Source organism: Sciurus vulgaris, assembly GCF_902686455.1.
Source record: "Sciurus vulgaris genome assembly, chromosome: 10".
In the NCBI taxonomy this organism is placed as follows: Eukaryota; Metazoa; Chordata; class Mammalia; order Rodentia; family Sciuridae; genus Sciurus; species Sciurus vulgaris.
In genome coordinates this window covers 11,745,186-11,764,942 of record NC_136470.1, presented here as the reverse complement: position 1 = coordinate 11,764,942, position 19,757 = coordinate 11,745,186, and the positions used below count along the sequence as shown (strand labels likewise).

The 19,757-nt window shown below is 34.3% G+C and overlaps 1 protein-coding gene across 19 annotated transcripts in view; it reads right to left on the bottom strand.

Moving 5' to 3' along the window:
• Positions 1-19,757, bottom strand: part of SYNJ1 (synaptojanin 1) — a gene marked incomplete at its 5' end in the record, with an annotated part of 75,472 nt that overhangs the window by 19,060 nt on the left and 36,655 nt on the right. For 13 of the 19 annotated variants that reach the window (XM_079155884.1, XM_079155899.1, XM_079155898.1 and 10 more), the window contains 10 exons: positions 1,746-1,824; positions 5,010-5,225; positions 5,323-5,440; positions 5,960-6,116; positions 6,963-7,121; positions 7,546-7,738; positions 7,843-7,983; positions 12,465-12,549; positions 14,653-14,844; positions 17,766-17,789. In XM_079155884.1, the coding sequence (XP_079012010.1) occupies positions 1,746-1,824; positions 5,010-5,225; positions 5,323-5,440; positions 5,960-6,116; positions 6,963-7,121; positions 7,546-7,738; positions 7,843-7,983; positions 12,465-12,549; positions 14,653-14,844; positions 17,766-17,789 (1,364 nt within the window). The remainder of the gene's footprint in view (positions 1-1,745; positions 1,825-5,009; positions 5,226-5,322; positions 5,441-5,959; positions 6,117-6,962; positions 7,122-7,545; positions 7,739-7,842; positions 7,984-12,464; positions 12,550-14,652; positions 14,845-17,765; positions 17,790-19,757) is intronic. The other 6 variants (XM_079155891.1, XM_079155896.1, XM_079155902.1 and 3 more) reach the window with 1 other exon arrangement.

Genomic DNA, 19,757 nt, shown 5'->3' with positions numbered 1-19,757 from the left:
AAGGCAACAGACAGGAGGTTTAGAAATGTGTTACCTTCAAAAGGATCAATTAAACATCATATACTTTCCACAAATATATATATTTTTTACAGTATTTGGAAATCTCTTACAATTTCCAAATTTATAGATTTCATCTAGACTTGACGGTGAGCGATAGAGTGGAAAAGAAGGGGAAAAAACAAATTAAGAAAAATTAGATTATCAAGAAAAGACAAAAGAAACACTCTAAGGGGGACACGAGAGCTGACAAGGAATGTCACATCTAGAGCTGTTCTTTAATATTTATATTGTTGTGGGATAAGAAAGGGCTTTTAAGAGACCAAAGCTAGAATTAAATTTAAAAAAATCAGTCACTTTTACACAGTTAAAACACAATAAAGTTACAAGACAAATTAGGAAAAAATATCTGCAACATACTTAGCAAGAAATTAACATCTTTTAACACAAACGGAGCTTCAAAAGAGAAACACACCGGTGGAAAAATGGGCTGGCACAGGGGATGTGGCTGGAGACAAGCACTGCCTGGCATGCCTGGGCCTGCAGTTCAACCCCAGCACAAAAATCAACCTTGGAGTGACCAATAAACAAGCCATACTCAATTTCTAGCAACCACAATCATAAAACTGAAATGATATACAACTTTGTGTCTTTCCAATTGCCAAAGTAAAAATGTAAAAGATTTAGTATTAATTAGGATGTGAGATAGAGATAACCCTGTGTATAGTATAACTGGATAAAACTTTTCTGAAGGGCAGTTTGGACATGAGTATTAAAACTTAATATGTCTATATTCTTTGAATTCTTTGACTTAGAAAATATATGCTTAAAAATTTATCCTCACTGAGTTTGTTCCTTAACACCACATAAAAACAAATAAAATAAAGGTGTTGTGTTCATCTACAACTAAAAAAATTTTTAAAAATAATTTATCCCTAGGAATGGACCATTTGACCCAGTTATACCATTTCTTGGCATATGCCCAAGGACTTAAAATCAGTATACTACAGTGATGCAGCCTCATCAATGGTTATAGCAGCTCAATTCACAATAGCTAAGCTATGGAACCAACCTGGTACACTTCAACAGATGAATGATTAAAGAAAACGTGGTATATATACACAATGGAATATCACTCAGCTATTGAGAAGAATGAGAGTATGGCATTTGCCAGTAAATGGATAGAACTGGAGACTATCATGCTAAGTGAAATAAGACAATTCCAAAAACCGAAAGGCCAAATGTTCTCTCTGATAAGCAGATGCTAACACACATTAAGGGTTGGGGAGGGAAGAATAGAAGTTCACTGGATCAGACAAAGGGGAATAAAGGGAAGGGACGGAGATGGGAATAGGAAAGACAGTAGAATGAATCAGAAATTCGTGAAATTAATATACGGCCAGTGTAACTCCACATGATGTTCAACCAAAAGAATGGGATCCTAATTAGAATAAGATATACTCCATGTATGTATAATATGTCAAAATACCTTCTACTGTCATGTATATCTAAAAAGAACAAAAAAAAAATCTTTAAAAAAATGATTTTTAAAAATCTTTAGGGAGGACCTAAAATAACCTAACCTAGACAGAAAACTAGACTAAATAAAAAAATGAAATAACCTCTGAAGCATACCACAAAGTCTTTTACCTCATTAACTGAAAATGAGTTTAGATAATCTTTCCACAGGCCAAAAAATAGAGTTGTCAGACAATTTCAGAATGGCCTAAAATCAATAAATAACTTACCTCTTTACCATTTAGGTTCAGAACACTCAATGCAGAGCTTCCCTCCAAAAATGTAACCCACATTTTATCTTCCACAAATCTTTAAGATAAAGCAATAAAAAAACACAATTAATTCTTTAGACATAACTAACCTGATTACTGAAGTCCACTGATTACTGATCAACAGGCTGACGGAGGTCAGGAAGTGTAAAGGAAGGAGGGAACTAGGCTGGTGGTGACCCAGAGAGGGCACTCTTTCCCCTCACACTTCAATCCCAGTTCATTCTTTCTTATTACTATGCTAATAAAACAGGCAGAAGAAATTGGCCTTGTTCAAAGTGATCTTATATATAAGGAGAGTAAACTACAAAGCTCAGATCCAAGTCTCCCAACCCTACAGTCCAGTAATACAGATTTTTAGTTTCAATGTCTTCCCTGAATGACATTTCCTTTGACTGAGAAAGATGATAGGGAGTTACCAGTGGGGAGATACACACACACACACACACACACACACACACACACACACACACACACACACACCCCAAAACCCAACAGGCTACAAGTAGTCTTAGGTGACAGTCCTTGTCTTCAGTCCTTGACAACACAATTCTTGGCCATTCAGTGGTCTTTGTTATAATTTTAAGTTTACAATTTTGAAATATGAAACCTCCAAAGGAGAAATACAAAGAGAACATGAGAACAAGTTTAGAGGATGGTCACTGATATGTAATGAAATTACTGTGCTAAAAAGAATAAAACAACATTCTCAGTCTTGTTTACAGAAACAATTTTGTGAGCTGAACCATTCCCAATTGAATAGAGAAAACATCGATGATATACACTAGGACACACATGCACATACACTCTTTCACGCTAGGACTCAAATGTATACGTTATAGATATTAAGCAAAAATGTGCACAGTACTCTGTTGAAATCGAGGGCCTGGAATAGATCTGTATAATCACTAAAACATGACCAAGGTAACTGATTCAATTTCTTTGGCATGAAGTTATTAAGCTGCAGGATTCAGGATGCTGTTACATCAGGATGCCATCCTATCTCATACAGAGGCATCATTCTTAAAGACCACGAAGGTATCTTTTTTACATTGATGGCAAAGAATGACAGCCCTCTTCCAAAGGTCACCATCACCTGTTAGGGCTCTACTTAGGTTACACCAATTTCCCAACTTCAAACATTATTTTTTCTTTTATTGTGATTATCAAAGTGATTATAGGGCAGGGCTAATTTCTTGGTCCTTATCCTCAATTAACAAAGTGACCCTTACACATTTTTAACTTTAACAAATTTTGGTTCTCAGACATCCATGGATTTATATAGGTCCTTCTAGGAACTGTATTTTCTTCCTGCTTTCACTCACTAGGTTAAAAGCAGCAAACAAGAGTTTTCCTTCAATTAATATGCATATTTAAATGCATCCAAATTTGTCCCATCTACATTTCCAGGAACGCTTATTTAAATATAAAGGAGTTTACAGACTCAGTCGCTCTTTTAATGGCTTCTTATTCTAGGTCAAAAGTGAATAATTTAGTTTTACTGCTTACAGTATTGTTTTCTTTTTTTAAAAATATTTTTAGTTGTAGATAGACACAATACCTTTAATTTATTTGTTTTTATGTGGTGCTGAGGACTGAACCCAGTGACTCATATGTAGGAGACAAGCGCTCCACCACTGAGCTACAACCCCAGCCCTCTTTGTTTACTTTCATTGCCTGTTTTGTCTTTACCAACAGGGCTATCATAGGTATAACAATGAATACTCTAGGTGTGGAGACACCCCACAGTTTTATAGTAATGTCTTATTTCTTACCAATACTTTTCCCGATCATGATAATAAGCATTTTGAGGAATGCTTTTGGCTCCAATTTTGAGCTCAGAAAAACCTAGGGGGTTAAAAAGACAGATAGGTCCCTTTCCTTTATCAACCTTTCATTTCTGACACAATCTGGACTCTTCCTGCTCAGTGCAGTATTTCACATTTGCTCATGAGGATGTATATCGGCTACTCTGCTGCCCACTCACACAATCCACAAGATCCTTTTGGTGGTGTGGCATTTCTGTACTTGGCAGAGGATACTGGCATCTGTCAACTTGGAAGATTTCACTATGTACTTCCTCGAGTCTTAAAATTTTGGAAGGTTTTTGTTTTCTTTTTTTTTTTTTTTTTTAAGATTTAAAGTATACTGTTGTCAAAGGATTTAAGGGAAGTCTAAATAAAATTTCCTCATTTACTCCTGAGTGTCTTAAGCATGATTTTCATTCTATAGAAAGCACACCATCTGTGATGTACTCTTTAGAATCTGGGGAAGCTCATTATGCTTATCTTCCCAACAAGATTACAAGCAGAAGTTGCATCAAATTCTTCTCTGCTCTTCCACAGCACCTAGTAAAGAGATCTGCTCACTGAACATCTATAAACATACCTAAGAAAGCAAAGAAACAAAAAAGGCATTTAACAGTACGTCTTTCTCTTCGGTATTCAAACACACATATCATTCAATCTTTCAAAATCGCTGTACATATGGAAGAGAACATTTTTAGAATAAGAAAAGAGGCATCTGGTTCTGCAAAAGGCAGATGGTTAAACCAATGAGGGAAACCAAGACTGGAACGAATGACTCCTAACTGTTCATCACATCTCTCTTGGTTGGAAATTAAACACACAACTACTTTAAACATCAAATTTCTTAATCTGAGGGAGGAATAATTCCTCCACTTTAATCACTCCTTAAAAAAGTAATCATTTTGTTATAGAGGTTTCATTGTATTGGAATCTCGAGAAGTCATCTCTGAACTTGCACATCTTTCTATTTTGGGGGGATACTGGGGATTGAACTCAGGGGCAGTTGATTACTAAGTCACATCCCCAGTCCTATTTTGTATTTTATTTTGAGGCAGGGTCTCCCTGAATTGCTTAGTGCCTTTCTTTTGCTGAGGCTGGCTTTGAACTTGAGATCCTCCTGCCTCAGCGTCCCAAGCTGCTGGGATTATAGGCGTGTGCCACCATGCCTGGCTGAACTTGCACATATTTCTGTCTTCAACTGTTCATATAAAATTTTCATTATTCAATTCAAGCTTTCTAAGCAGAGAATTCAGTTTCAAAACCTATGAGCTCTCTGAATAACATCTATAGTATAATTTTTATTTAGTTTGGAAATAAAAATATTCATACATTATTAAAACAAATTAGGTGATTTGTAATACAGAAACTATCATTTAAAAATCATGAGCTGTTTTTGGATAATAAATATTTTATTTACCTTATGAGTATAACTTCACCAAAATTTGCAAACTGCTGCAGGAGCTCATCAATTAATGCATCGTCAAAAAAATTATTTTCTTGCAAAGAACTTTTGATTGAGACCAATACTGTACCATCTGGTGGACCCTGAACTGCAATTACTTCTTTATAAATGTTTTGTCTCTCTTCAGCTTCAACTTCAAATATATCTATATCAATCAGGGCAACGACGGGCCTTAGGACATAAAGAAGATAGATGTGTTACAAATATTTTAAAAAATGTATTTCATATCAATTTCAAGCACCATTAGAAATACTGGGACAGTTGAAACCTGTGGTCGGAAGTCTTCAGCTCAGCTCTTCCATAGTGCAGCAAAGTGCCAGGAGTCCAGGTGTACAGTATTTTGCTTTCATCTTGAAAACTAGCATTTAGAAGATCTAAATCTTCAGCTGCAGTCAGAACAAAACACAAGACCATATGATCAGGACAGATCATGTGCAGCAAAGAGGCACATCCTCCTTTTTTTAGCTTCAGTTGTCTAAGACTGGAATGCCAGACATTCTTGTTAATAGACAAGAAGTCTAGATACCTTTAAATTAGAAAGGTTTTTAGTAGTTTGATCATTTTGTTGTTTACTTGGTAAAAATTAAAATATGACCTTACTTCTAAGATTTCTTATAGGCCTGTGACCAAATAGTGTTTTATAAATAATTCAACAGACAAGTGGCAGTTCAAAGCACACATGAACCACTTTCTTTATTCAATCTAAAAACTTGAATTAGCATTCAACTGAAAAATTTTTAAAGTTTCCTTCTTTCTCTTCACATGAAATTATGCCATTGAAAATTAATATTTTAAAAAAACACATCACATCTAGATGACCTTTGTTGAAAAGAATTAGCTTTCTTATTCTTCATTGGTATTTATATCATTTTAATTCATCTGAATAAAGAAGTCCATTTTCCAACCTGATCTATCAAAGGGCCACTTCCTCCTCCTCCAGAGGACACGGTCTGTCCACGCAGGGGTACGGCACTTCTCACTGGTGTCGTAGTCATCAGAAAATAAGTCATATTTATAGGTTGGAGCAAAGGTTACTTTTCCCTCTAAGAATCCTCTAAAGATCTAAAATAAACATACACAAAGCAAGTTATTGTAAAGCGCGTAAAAGTTCTGTTTTTGTTCATTCATTAAATGTCTTATTATGCACTGAATACCCTGGACTGAAATTTGTATCATCTGATGAACATTTCTAACTGAAAGGAATAAAGCTTAAGGGGGGAAAATGTTGCCTTTTCCTTATAGCTTGTTTAACCTTTCATTAAACATATATTTAAAAAAAAAAAAAAAAAAAAAAAAAAAAAACACGAATAAGGGCTATCCCTCTGCCCTTGAGCTACAGGAGACATTTAAAACAGTTTGGAAATTTTGGAAATCATCTACTCTGACATCTTACTCTCAAATAAAGAGCGATGTCCAAAAATGTTAAATGGTGCCCAGAGTGTAAGAATTCATACCTGATGATCCCCGGGCACTGTACCAAGTGGGCTCCAATTATTTTATTTAAATAAATTCTTCCAAAATTTTGTGGTCATAAGAAGTAAGTTTCAAAAAGGGCAGATGATAAAAGGAACAAAAGAATAACAACAAAGTAGATTACCCTATGATTTTAAACCCCAAAACTAATAGCCCTAAAAACTAAGATTCAAAACTATTACCACCACTACCCCCCACCAAAAGTATACTTGAAAGTGAGTCTTACAGATGCAGACTTTTCTTTCTGGGAATTATAATGGGCTCTGTCTCCCACACATGAGCATGTGTTCTCTCTTTTTTCAGGAAAAGTAATTCTATGTCTACTTATCTACATGTAAGTATTTAAGTATAAATATCATCCAAGAAATTTGAAGAAAAACTAATTAAGGAAAGCATGTTTCATAAATCCAAATTCCTTCTCAAGGATGTATGTACCTGCCCAGCATTTTTCTGATTGATAAGTTGATCCCCTGCTATAAGAGAATCCCAATTTTGTTGTCTTATGAGCTCTTTGACTTCTTCATTAGGTAGATCAATTCGATAGTTGAAATCACCACACCAAAATACATAGTCATGGGAAAAGAGCATCCTTCCCTGAAAGCAATGAGATGGAATTTTATATACAAAATAATCAATTTTTTAAATGGGGCGGGAAGGGGTGGGGTAAGGAAAGATAGTACACTGAGACAGACAGTATTACCCTATGTATATGTATGATTACATGACTGGTGTGAATCTATATTGTGTACAACATAGAAATGAAAAGTTGTACCCCCCCCCCAAAAAAATCAATTTTTAAAAATATTTTACATTATTTCTTTGCCTCAGATGTGTCTCCCCTCCCCCAATTCTGTTTCTTTGATCCAATAGTAACAATACAAGAAATTATCTATTTAGGTGAATACTGTTGATGTTTCTAAGAACTACCTTGAATTTTCAAGAACCCTGCTATAGAATTTGAGGTAAATTAAAACACATTTCAAAGCTTTATCTTCAAGGACAAGCAACAGAAGCTTACCATAGGAAAACTCAATTTTCGTGCTATTTCTACAAAATCTTCATTTCTTTCTTTGACTTGTGACTGCCCTGCAGCAAAGTGGCTGCAGACAAAGCAAAGGCTTGTTGTATGGAAGAGCATTCGGATTGCAACCGCTCCTTTATTCCCAGTTGCACCTCCCATCCCAGTCTTCACAGTGTCAACTGCAACATCCCTTTAAAACGAGAACTACAGGTAAGTGCTTTGAAGCAATATTCTAGGTCTTTTAATTGGTACTGAATGGTAGAAAGTAGCCTTAGGAGAGTGCTGTTTACTGACCTGATAAAAGGAGCGTGCTGTGGTCTGATAAAAACAAACAGACAGACACCCACCAACTGTTCGGAAGCCAGCAGCACATACTTGTTGTCTCTGGAGATCGTCTTCTGAAGTTCCACAGCCCACAACTTCTGATTTGTTGTGCTACCAGAAAACATTAAAGAGGTGATCTTAAAAGATATCATACATTAATCTATCAAAATTTCTCAAAACTCTAAAATCTTTCTGCAGGCTTTGTTTATTTCCTTTAAGGAGGAAAAGTTCATATTTGGCCAAAATAATAGCACACTTCAAAATCTTATCTACAATTCCTTTACAAAGATAATATGAACTGACTTAATAAATGACACAGTAATTACAAGCTTGTACTCTTTACTCTTTTCTTAGGTATTCATTAGGGTCAAGGAGAAGTGTGTGCCTCCAGATAACATTTTTCTGTTTTCCTGAATTACAACTGATTTTGTTTTTTAAAAAAACTTATGAAGAATCTTAAACATACACAAAAAAGAGACAATTATAAAATAAACCCCCATATTCCATTATCCAGCTTCAATATAACAATCATGTTTTTTGCTTTCTTAAATAAACCTGGACCATTTTAGACCAAACCTAAGATGCATGCCATTTCACTTATAAATATTTCATTATTCATCTCTAATGCAATGGAACATTTTTTTTCATATAACCACAATGCTACTATCATGCTTAAATATTTACTATTCCTTAATATCATCTAACACTCAATTCATATTTAAATTATCTAAAAACATTTTCATGTGGTTGGATTGTATGATAGTTTACATATGAGGTAAAATCATCAGGTTGTGAGAGCTGCTAGGCAGATGGGTGTGGCCAGAAGAGGTGGGTCACTGAGGGTAGGCCCAGGAAGGGTTCATCTTCCCTCTGACCCCTTCCCCCTTTCTTCTCTCTGCTTCCTTGCTGCCATGAATGAAGCAGCTTTCCTCTACCATCCCCTTCCACCATAATGTTCTAATTCACCTTGGACTCAGAGCAATGGACTCAACTGACCATGGACTAAGCTTCTGGAATTGTGAGCCCAAATAAACTTTTCCTCCTCTAAGTTGTTCTGGTCGGGTATTTTGGTTACAGTGATGACCTGCTGACTAACGCAGTTTCTTTCTTTAAAACAGGATAAAAACATGGCCTATACCACACATGTGCTTGCCATGTCTCTTCAATCTCTCTTAGTCTTTAATATTTCTCAATATTACCATCTCTTTTTTAAATATCGTGATCATCTTCTTTTTTTTAAAGAAACTGGGCCATGTGCCCATAAAATATTCAACAAACTGGACTTGGCTAATGTTTCTCATTAAATGTTAACATGTCCCCTCTATTCCCAATATTTCTTGTAAAATAGTAATGTAAAAATTAGATTAAGAATCATGATCAAATTTATTTATGTATTTATTTTGGTAAAAATAACCTACTGGTTTGTGCAATGTACTTCTCACTGTATCAAAGCAGGAGGCACATAATTTCTGCAATGTTGAACTGATTCAGATGGTCAGTAATGGACTCCAGAGTTTCCCACTAACCCTTCTTTAAGAATTCAGCATTTACTGATGATGATTGTTCAGATTCATTATTTTATGAGAAGGTGAAAAATACTGACTTCGTAATTTCTGCATTTCATAGTCAATTACAACAGGTTGGATTATGAAACACAGAAATTACCTGCAATATAGTTCATATAAAAAAGACAAGATAAACGTTCAATCTTTAGCTATACATTTTTATAGCAGTAAGTTTAAACCTAAGAACCTCCAATCAAGAGCAAAACATTTTTTTCTCTTTGTTCCAGGTCACATGAATGTTAAGTGTGAATATGACCTCATACCCATTTATCTAATACTAACCATTACTGCCTCCAAACACTGACTCACTACTTACCATGATCCCACCACTATAATGTGGATTCTGGAAAGAATATGACCCCTTCATCATTATGCCACTTCTCAGGTCATCTTTTCAATGAACATTACCCTGATCATTCCATTTAAAACTGTTAACGCTTCCCACCTCCAAGACCTGATTCCCTTTAGCACTATCTATTTTCCATAGTGGGAGGTAGGGATTAAATTTCATTCTCCTACATGTGGATTTCCAGTTTCCCAGCACCATTTGTTGAAGTGACTATCTTTTCTTCAACGTATGTTTTTGGTGCCTTTGTCTAGTGTGAGATAACTATATTTATGTAGGTTTGTCTCTGTGTCCTCTATTCAATTCTACTGGTCTTCATACACACAATGTTGGCAATGCCAATGTTTTGGGGCCAAAACTACTGTATTGTTACAATGATATTTTTGTTACTATTACTCTGTAGTATAATTTAAGGTCAACCCAGTTCTTTTTAGCTTTTATTTTGAGACAGGGTCTTACTCAGTTGTTCAGGCTGACCTTGAACCTGTGATTCTCCTACCCTTAGTCTTCAAAGTAACTGAGATTACAGGCATGAAACTGCCACATTTTTCATGGAATACAATTTTTCTTGAAAGAACTAATGACAGACTATGGCTATTCAGATTTGGTTAATAATCAGACATATTTTTTTCAGCTAACCATGTCTCTTCAAGAAAAACAACCAAGCATATTGGTTTACAATGATAAAAGTTGAGATTTTAAGCAAAAATGAGAATTTTGGAACTTTATAGTTCCCAATATTTAAAAATTTTTCTTATGAGATAATCAGTGATGATATTAACAATATAATGCTTTTATATTGATGGTAAGATGTGTCAAACTTTAGAAACTCTACATAACTAAGTTAATTTTTCCAAATGACCAATACATGATGTTACAAAATTATTAAAGGATCAACGAAGAACTTCAGTATAAATAGAAGAATTAAAGTTCATTGATATGGTTTCAGATTCCATTCTGCAACTAACCTTTAAGACACTACCATTTGTTGAGTTTGGGTGTAATATCAGAGAAGAAATTATCTGGAAAGGCCATTAAAACACTTCCTTTTTCAACTACATATTTATGTGACTTTTCTTCATATACTTCAACCAAAACAACACACTGCAATAGAGTGATGCAGAAGTAGATGTAAGTTTCTAGTTGTTTTAAGACAGACATTAAAGAAATGTGCAAAAACACAAAACAATGTCAACCTTCTCAGTAAATTTTTGCTATAGAAATATTATTTTAATTAAAAAAAGTTATGTTAACACATAATGGGTTCACTATTGTTATTTTTAACCCTCTAAGTCCCAAGTTTTCAATTCTGTGAATATTTCAATGAAACTGATAAGGGTGCATTAAAATAGGTTAGAAACATAAGCTAGAGTTTATATATCCTTTATATGTTTTTTCATATCTTTGAAATACATTTATATTTTTTCAAGCACTCTAAATACCTGCCTGTTACTTTTCTCAAAAGACTAAACCTCTTAAAACAAGAATTATTTAATAATTACTTCAATGTTATCATAAGCGGTATATTTGTTCTAGTAGGTGTTCTACATCTGGGATGATGGGACGAAATGAGTTAAATAAATGTTTTTACATTTTCAAGTTTAATTCCTAATATAATAAATATCCCAACATTAATAAAAGTTCTTTGAGATTCTGTTTTGGTCAGCTTTTTTGCTGCTGTGACTAAAAGACCTGACCAGAACAACTGCAGAGGAGGAAAGGTTTATTTAGGGGCTCACGGTTTCACAGGTCTCAATCCACAGACAGCAGGCTTTATTCCTTGGAGCCTGAGGTGAGGAAGGGCATCAAGGTGGAGGAGTGTGGCAGAGGGAAGCAGCTCACATAATGATCAGGTAGCAGAGAGAGACTCCACTTGCCAGATACAAACATACTCCAAAGCCCTATCCCGATGCCCCACCTCCTCCTCCAGCCACACCCTACCTACCTTCAGTTACCATTTAGTTAATCCCATCTGGGGATTATTTCACTGATTGGGTTAAAACTCTCACAAAACAATCACTTCTCTTAACTGTCTTGCATGAGCTTTTGAGGAACAACTCATATCCAAACCATAACAAAGTCTCAATATTTTTAAGAGTACAGAGAGTCTCAGACCAAAAAGTTTAAGCACTGGTATCACATAGCCTAAAAATCGCCTTTCTATTTATTGATCCTTGCAACAATGACTAAATTACCTGTTATGGTTTGGATCTGGAATGTCCCCCAAAATCTCACATTTTAGACTTGGTCCCCACTGTAGCAAGGTTCAGAAGTGCGGATTTGGGCAAATGATTGGATCATGAGAGCTCTGATTTCATCAGTGGATCAATCCATTAACAGCTAAATAGATTATTGAGATGGGGGTAGAAAAGGGCAAGCAGGTGGGGCATGGGTGGAGGAAGTGGGACATTAGAGACTCTCTCTCTCTCTCTCTCTCTCTCTCTCTCTCATGAGTTGAGCAGCTTTCCTCTTCATGCCCTTCTGTCATGATGTTCTGCTTCACTTGAGGCTCAGAGTAATGAAGATGGTTAACCAAGGACTGAAACCTCTGACCATGAGCTAAAATAAACTCAAGTTGTTTGTGAGATATTTTGGTCACAGCAATGATGAAAAGTTAACATGTTATCTGTGTTCCAAGTCCCTCAATAAAAAAATTTTCCAGTGTTACCTGACTAGCTTACCTTGCATTCACAATATTTCCAGCATTCAACTCTACCATTTCTTCAAAACCAATTGCAAATATATCAGTTGGCTTACTTCTTTTATCTACAATTAAGCAACCAAGAAATACTTTTAAATATAGCCTCAATCAAATTGCAATCTCATCCAATAGAACATAACACCAGACCTCATAAAAATCTACTTTTTTTGTTTTAACTAGTTCATACAAAAGGCAAAAATTCATGAATAAGATAACAGTACTTTAAATTTATTTTCTACTACAATGTCTTATACTTGCTTCTTTAATATTGTTACTCTTGGAGATCCCTAAGCAACATTTTGAAAGAATTCTTAACTAATATTTGGATAGTGGACAATAAAGAAACCAGTCACTCTCAATGGCTAAAATGGAACAAAACTGGAGAGGTAAAGGAATTCTTCAGAAAAGACATAAAGAATAAAGTGGCTGAGAAACTCTCAAATAGGAGATATAGCAGTTGGGAGGCATTTTTCATATTCAAATTGTAAAGCTGCAGTTTGACCTTTCTGCTATTTCCTATATGAAAGTAATCCAGGAAAAGCAGAAGAGACTAGGGGTTAAGATACATCACTCTGTCCCAGCTATTATCCTTTTTTATAACTGAAAAGAACTAAAAAAAGACAGAACCTACTTCAGAAATGCAGTACTGGGGTAGTTTAGGGGCCTCCCATATTACAAAATAAGGACAAATAGATAGAATGAGCCTATAAATATTATGAACTAATACTGAAAAATAAAAAAAGTACTGACTACCATTTTATGCCAGGCTCAAACCTGCATCATCTCATGTAGTTACCACACAAAGAACTTAGAAGACAGATAATTTTGTCTTTTATTTATAGACAGGAAAATGAGACTTCAGAGAACCTATGCAACTTGCCCAAGTTCACACATAAAACAAGGTGTGGCATACATACTCCGGAGTCAAACTGCCTGAACTCACACCCTGACTGTGCCATTACTGGCTGCACGACCATGAGCAGGTTATTTTCCCTTCTCTGTCTCAGTTTTCTCATATGTAATTATAGCTGGAATCAAAGTGTTAATGTAATAAGTCTGTTATAAGATTAAATAAATACATGGAAGTTATTTGGAATTACAGTGTTAGTTATTATTGTAGTAGTAGTAGTACTTCTGCTTCTAGTGTGTATTGATGTAAGTGAAAAAGGGCATTTTAATAAAAAGCTTTAGGATAACTCCAAGGATTAAGACAGGACTGAATAAAAATAACTAAAAAAAAAAAAAAAAAGAAGAAGAAAAAGAAAAAGAAAAATACCATTTTGTATACTTATCACCTTCATATACAACATTGGTCACTGTATATTATTTTAAAAAGTAATTTGATTTTTTTTAAAAGAGGACAGTCTTAAATTCCTTTTTCTAATGAAAATTATAATGAAAGCATCCTCATCTGGCCATTTACAGCATGATAGCAGAGAATCTACACTAAATGACAACCAGGCTTTTCAAGGCTAACCCAGTATAATTAATTTATAAAGTACCAACAAATATCACAATAAGTTTTGTAAGCCTATTCATGAACCCCCCTGATATCTTGTACCATAGTAAATAAACAAAGTAGAATTGAAAAATTGGGCATACTAGTCTTGAATAATATTCAAATATCATTTACAAAATAATCCTAGTTCATGTCAGTTTAAAAGAATAAAAAAGAACTAGTTTTTTGTACATGTGTATTACTACCTTCAACGATATCTATTTACATCAAACCCTATTTCAAAAATCAACTGTCAAAGAAAAGAAGGTCTAGAAATAAAAAAGAGGTAAGATTATTTATTTTGGGGGGGTACTGGGGATTGAACTCAGGGGCACTCAACCACTGAGCCACATCCCCAGCACTATTTTGTATTTTATATAGAGACAGGGTCACACTGAGTTGCTTAGTGCCTCGCTTTTGCTGAGATTGGCTTTGAACTCGCGAACTTCCCGCCTCAGTTGCTGGGATTACAAGTGTGCGCCACTGCGCCTGGAAAGAGGTAAGATTTTAATAGATTTATTTGATCTATAAAAATGTTGGCCCTCAAATTTATAAAGGAAGCCAAAGTTGTTTTTAAAATTAGTGCACATTATCAAGCACTACATTTGTTTCCTAAATCAATAAATCACAATCAAGTTTTTAAATTAAAACCATATTATAAAAAGCCAACCTTGAAACTCCTGGATGCCAGCTAACTTGGGTGCATCAAGAAGCCAGTCAGTGAGCGTCTGATTCTTAAAAGCGATGCTGCGAAACTGCTTCCCACCATTCACATTCCAGGTTCCAACACATACTCGAATTTTCTTGGGCTTTGAATACTTGTAGAAGTTCTCACACATGCTCTTTAATACTTTTGAAGATGCTGATCAAAAACAAAACACAACAGAATTTTAGCTGCATTAAATCATTTATAAAAATTGATTTTCATAACTGAGGTATGAAGTCTGAAAAGTATATTTATCATCACAAGCACAAATAAGATACATGCACAGGCACAAAAATGATCCAGCATTGAACACAGAGCCCTGATTGAGGCAACTGAGCAACACACTTTTTAAAAAGAAATCAATAAAATTAAATATAATAGCCAAAGTTAAAAAACTAATACAAAATCAGCAACATACAACATGCAGAATGAACAGTTCTGTTACAGTGAAACAGTACACTGTTTTATAATGTTCAATCTACAGATTGAACATTTTTAGGAATACAGTAACTGGACTTCAAACAATTTTTATTAAGAGGCTGGTAAAAACTTGAATTTTATTTCTTCTCAAACAAAAACGTTTAAGAAAGAGCATTTATATTTAAGATTTTTGCTACTGACAGCTTATGTATTATGTATTATGGAAAATATATATTATGGAAGATAATGAAATAGCTGAAAATGAAATCCCACTAAACGCTAAACAGACACCAAAGTCCTTAGCAATGGTCCATGAGACCCTAACTAATTTATCTAATCCTTCTACCTCTCATCTACCCTCTCCTGTTCACTTACTGCTCTGCCACTGGTCTCCCTGCTGCTTCAAAAAGATTCCAGGTCTACTCCTACCACAGAGCCTTTGTACAGGCTGTTCCACTGCCCGAGACAACTCTCGCCGCAACTCCTTCAAGTGTTTTCAGTGAGGTCATCCCTGACCACTTATTTAAAACTGCTCTCTGCCCCTGCCCTTCCATTATCCTCTCGTGCTTGTTTTTCTCTCTAGCATTTACCATCTATAAACAACGTACAGGTTAAGCAACTCCAATCTGAAAATCTGAACTCCATGGATTTTTAAGCATAAATGTGATGCTCAAAAAGTTGAGGATTTTAAAGCAATTGAAATTTTGGAGTTTCAGATTAGGAATACTGAAGTGGTAAATCTATGCAAATACTCCAAAATAAAATTAAAAAAAAAAAAAAAAAAAAAAAAACTCTGAAATCTGAATTACTTCTGGTCCCAAGCATTTCAGATAAGGGATGCTCAACCTGTATTTTATTTATTTATTCTCTAAGTATCTCTCTTCATGACAATGGAAGGTTGGTTTGTTTTGTTTGTTTCAATATCCCTAGCAACAAAAAAATAGTGCCTGGTAAGAAATAAAATACATAATTGTTAAATGTATGTTTAATACATTTTGAATCCTCAGTCTCTTGATTTTTTTGTCTACCACCTAGCTAGACCTTCTAAGTCACTCTCCATTTTGGTTAACTTCTTGGCACTTAAAAATAGATAGAACTTCAACAGTACCTCAACCTAAAACTGTAATATTTGTACTTCATTGGCAGTTAACTGTTAAGAGGAAAAGGAAATCAAAACTACTTCACTTTTTTCCACATATATTATTCTGATACTATGAATCAGTAGTCTACTGAGAAAATGGGAGTGGAAAAAGTAAGTAGTACGTTAGGATTATTATGAATACAGTTTTAACCTATGGACCCCCTAAAAGAACTGTTGGTTTAGATAATAAGCATATCCTCATTGTTCCAGGAGCAGATATGCATATTTCTCTTGCTACTGATTTGACTACTTGTAAAGGTATCTGGATGGTAATAAAAGCAGATTATTTGTTTTGGTCTATCGGTATGGTTAATTGAAAGCTGACTGTACCTAGATAAAAATCATTCTCAATTAGACTGGTTTATCATTGGTCTTTATAAATAAAGTCACGGCCATTTTTACTACTGTGAAAACAGCTTCTACAATATATTCTTCATCGACATACATTCTATGATTTTATAACTTAAAATATTTAGCAAGAGAATAAAGAACAGCATGCACAAAAACAGGCTGTGGTATTGTATAAATTAATAAAAAATGATTTTTAAATGACATAAAAATATATAAGCACATATGTATATATGTAAAATATATATATACACATATATATGCATATAGTAATGTGCTTAAAGAAATAATGACTCTGTGCTCAAACAACAGATGTCCACCCCTAAATACCACATCATTTCAGAAAATGGTGTTCATTACATAATCCAAAAATATAGCCCCAGTGCTCTCTTTCCTACTCTTTTTAAGATTCAGAATAAATATCTACGTAAAACAAATCTTAAGTAACTTGATACCAAATCTTAACAAGGGGAAGAAAAGATGTTATTTTCAGCTAAATTTCTGGCAAGAGCTTTCTTGCTTTTGTTCCTTTTGCCACATATTCATCTTTAAAGACAGAATCATAAACCTTGTCCAGAGAATGAAGACATGGGGCTCCTATTAAATAGGCAGAAAAAATAATAACCTCTCAGTTTCATGTACTTTGTTAGTGATATTGATGTTTTTAAAATTAAACAATTTCATATCATATTTTAGTGCAGGTCTGGAGTAATAAAATATTGGCATCCACAATGTAAGAAAATGAGATAATGCTTTTTCACCAACTGTGTGTGACACATTTGAGAAGTCACAAATAGCAGATAATACTCTGAAATTAATCTAAAATAATCACATCTTTTTTTAAGTAGTCTATTAAGAGTAAGATATAATACTGAAAATGTTTATTCAAAGAAATATAAAAATGAAATTAAGACTAGCTGAATTATCTTTGATTGAAATCAAGCCATTGATAAGAAGATAAAGAACACTGTGTATCTCCTGAAGTACTTAACTTTCACAAACTTAACATTTTTCTTTCAGATTAAAAGAAAATATCAATTTATCCTGTTACAAGAGTCTGAGAACAAAATGAGAAAATTTCTAATTATATCTTTTTATTTGTGTACAGTATTAACTTTAGAAAAAGAAAAAGTTTCTTTTATTTATAGATCAATTTTCTATACTGTACCTGACTGTAATGTCTGTTCAGAAACTATGGATGCACGAAGAAGAAAACAAAGAATCATTAGTAAAACAACAAGTTAGTCAAAATCTAGAGTGTTACAATAAAACATTCTGAGATGGCCTCACTTTTCTTTAAAAAATCAATTTGATGACTTGATTTTTTTTCCTGATGGCTACAGAACACCAAAGATTGCAAATAGATGACGATGACTGATACAAATCCTCTGCATCAAAGAAAATTCTACAGTGACTCAGCTCTACTATATCACAATCAGAAGGCCTGAAGCCTGCTCTTTCAGCTGCTTTCGTGTTTGTGTATACATGTCACGTGCACATGTGTGAGGATATGAATATGAAAACTTAAAAAGCTACAAGACTAAAGATATGAAAAGTACTGCTCTAATACATACCTTTTAGTATGTTTTCTGAGACTCACCAGTTGATAAGTACTATCAATTCAGCTGTAACAAGATATATGCATTCTAACATCACTGCATTATGCAAAACTGTGCCAATTCCCATAGCTGTGGGGTTTATGGGAAAAATAGGGTTGGGGCATCATACTAAAAACTTCAACAATAACACACCAAAATAAGAACCTAATAAACACAGTAGCATTTATTATGCATGTTAAAAGGTTAAAAAGTGCACGAATACTACAACGATTAATGCACTTCATCTTGAAAAGATATGAAGTTTGCTTGTAGAAATGGGCATCAGAAGGGTACAATAATTGTGAATGACAGTAGAAGGGTTATTGGAAAAATGGATGAGCAGTTGAAACACCAGATGAGGATAGATATGGGTCATAACACGCATGGTGGACTGGGGTAGAGAAGATGTGTTAAGATACACATATCTTACACGTATGTGTGTTCCACATATTTGTACCCATATCAGTTCTGTTGGATACAGTGTTCGACATTTACCTAATATTGCTTGCCAGCAAAATCACGCATAAGCTCATGCAAAGTTGGCATTATGCTCAAATCATTCCTAATTTATCAACCATGTTGGAACAAATTTCCCATCTCAAAACAAGCACTACAGCAGAACTGACTGCACTATTTTTTTAAAGGCATATTTTACATATAGTAAAATGTGCAGGAAACTAAAAAACTGATGCTCAAGTTTGGGAATTACTTAGATTCTTTGCTGCTCTTTTCCTTCAACCACTTACTTTTAATTGTTGCTTATTTATGCCTCCACATCAAAGTAGGTACAGGTGGAAAGAGGTGACAAAACATAAATCAGTCAGTCTCTACTTTTGAAAGCCAGGAAGAAAGCCTGAAGTTGAAAGCAGTAGCTAAAACCAGATCTTTTCCCCCGATTCTGAGTCATTCTGGGTTCCCTAGCTTCTAAGAGATCCGTGAGGAGCTGGCCATAATTAATCCCCTCAGAGCACCATGTGGAATTCTAAGAGCTCCTAAGCTCTTAGACCAAGAAATTATCTGAAAGGACATAACTTGATGTAGGAACAATTTTCCTCATCCAAGCAAGAAACACTGGAAAGTTCATATGGGACTAATAGTTAAAAAAAAAAAAAAAAAAAAAAAAAATCCATAGTGCTATAAAGTCAAAATGGAAAAAAAGTGGAACTATGGAAGTGTAATTTATTGTCAATTATAAACCAATAAAGTTGGGAGGTGGGGGGAAAAGAAACCCTAATCTATTATGTATATAATGAATTCCGAGTTTTCCTATAGTACTACTTTTATGTGCTCACTGACATAAGAAATTCATATTCTTTTGATTTTTAATAAAGATATACAATGGAAGGTAAAAACTATCTTGAAAGCCATATATTTATGTCGAACATTAAAATTAGTAATAGTTAATGACCAGTAATAAACACTACTTTAAATTATTAATTAATATGATTTAATGCTTATTTGAACAATAACAATAAAAATTAAGACCAAAAATAGAATTTTTTGGAGTGGCAATTAGCAAACTAAACAACAAAGTATTCATTTTTTCAAGAAAGTATTTAAAA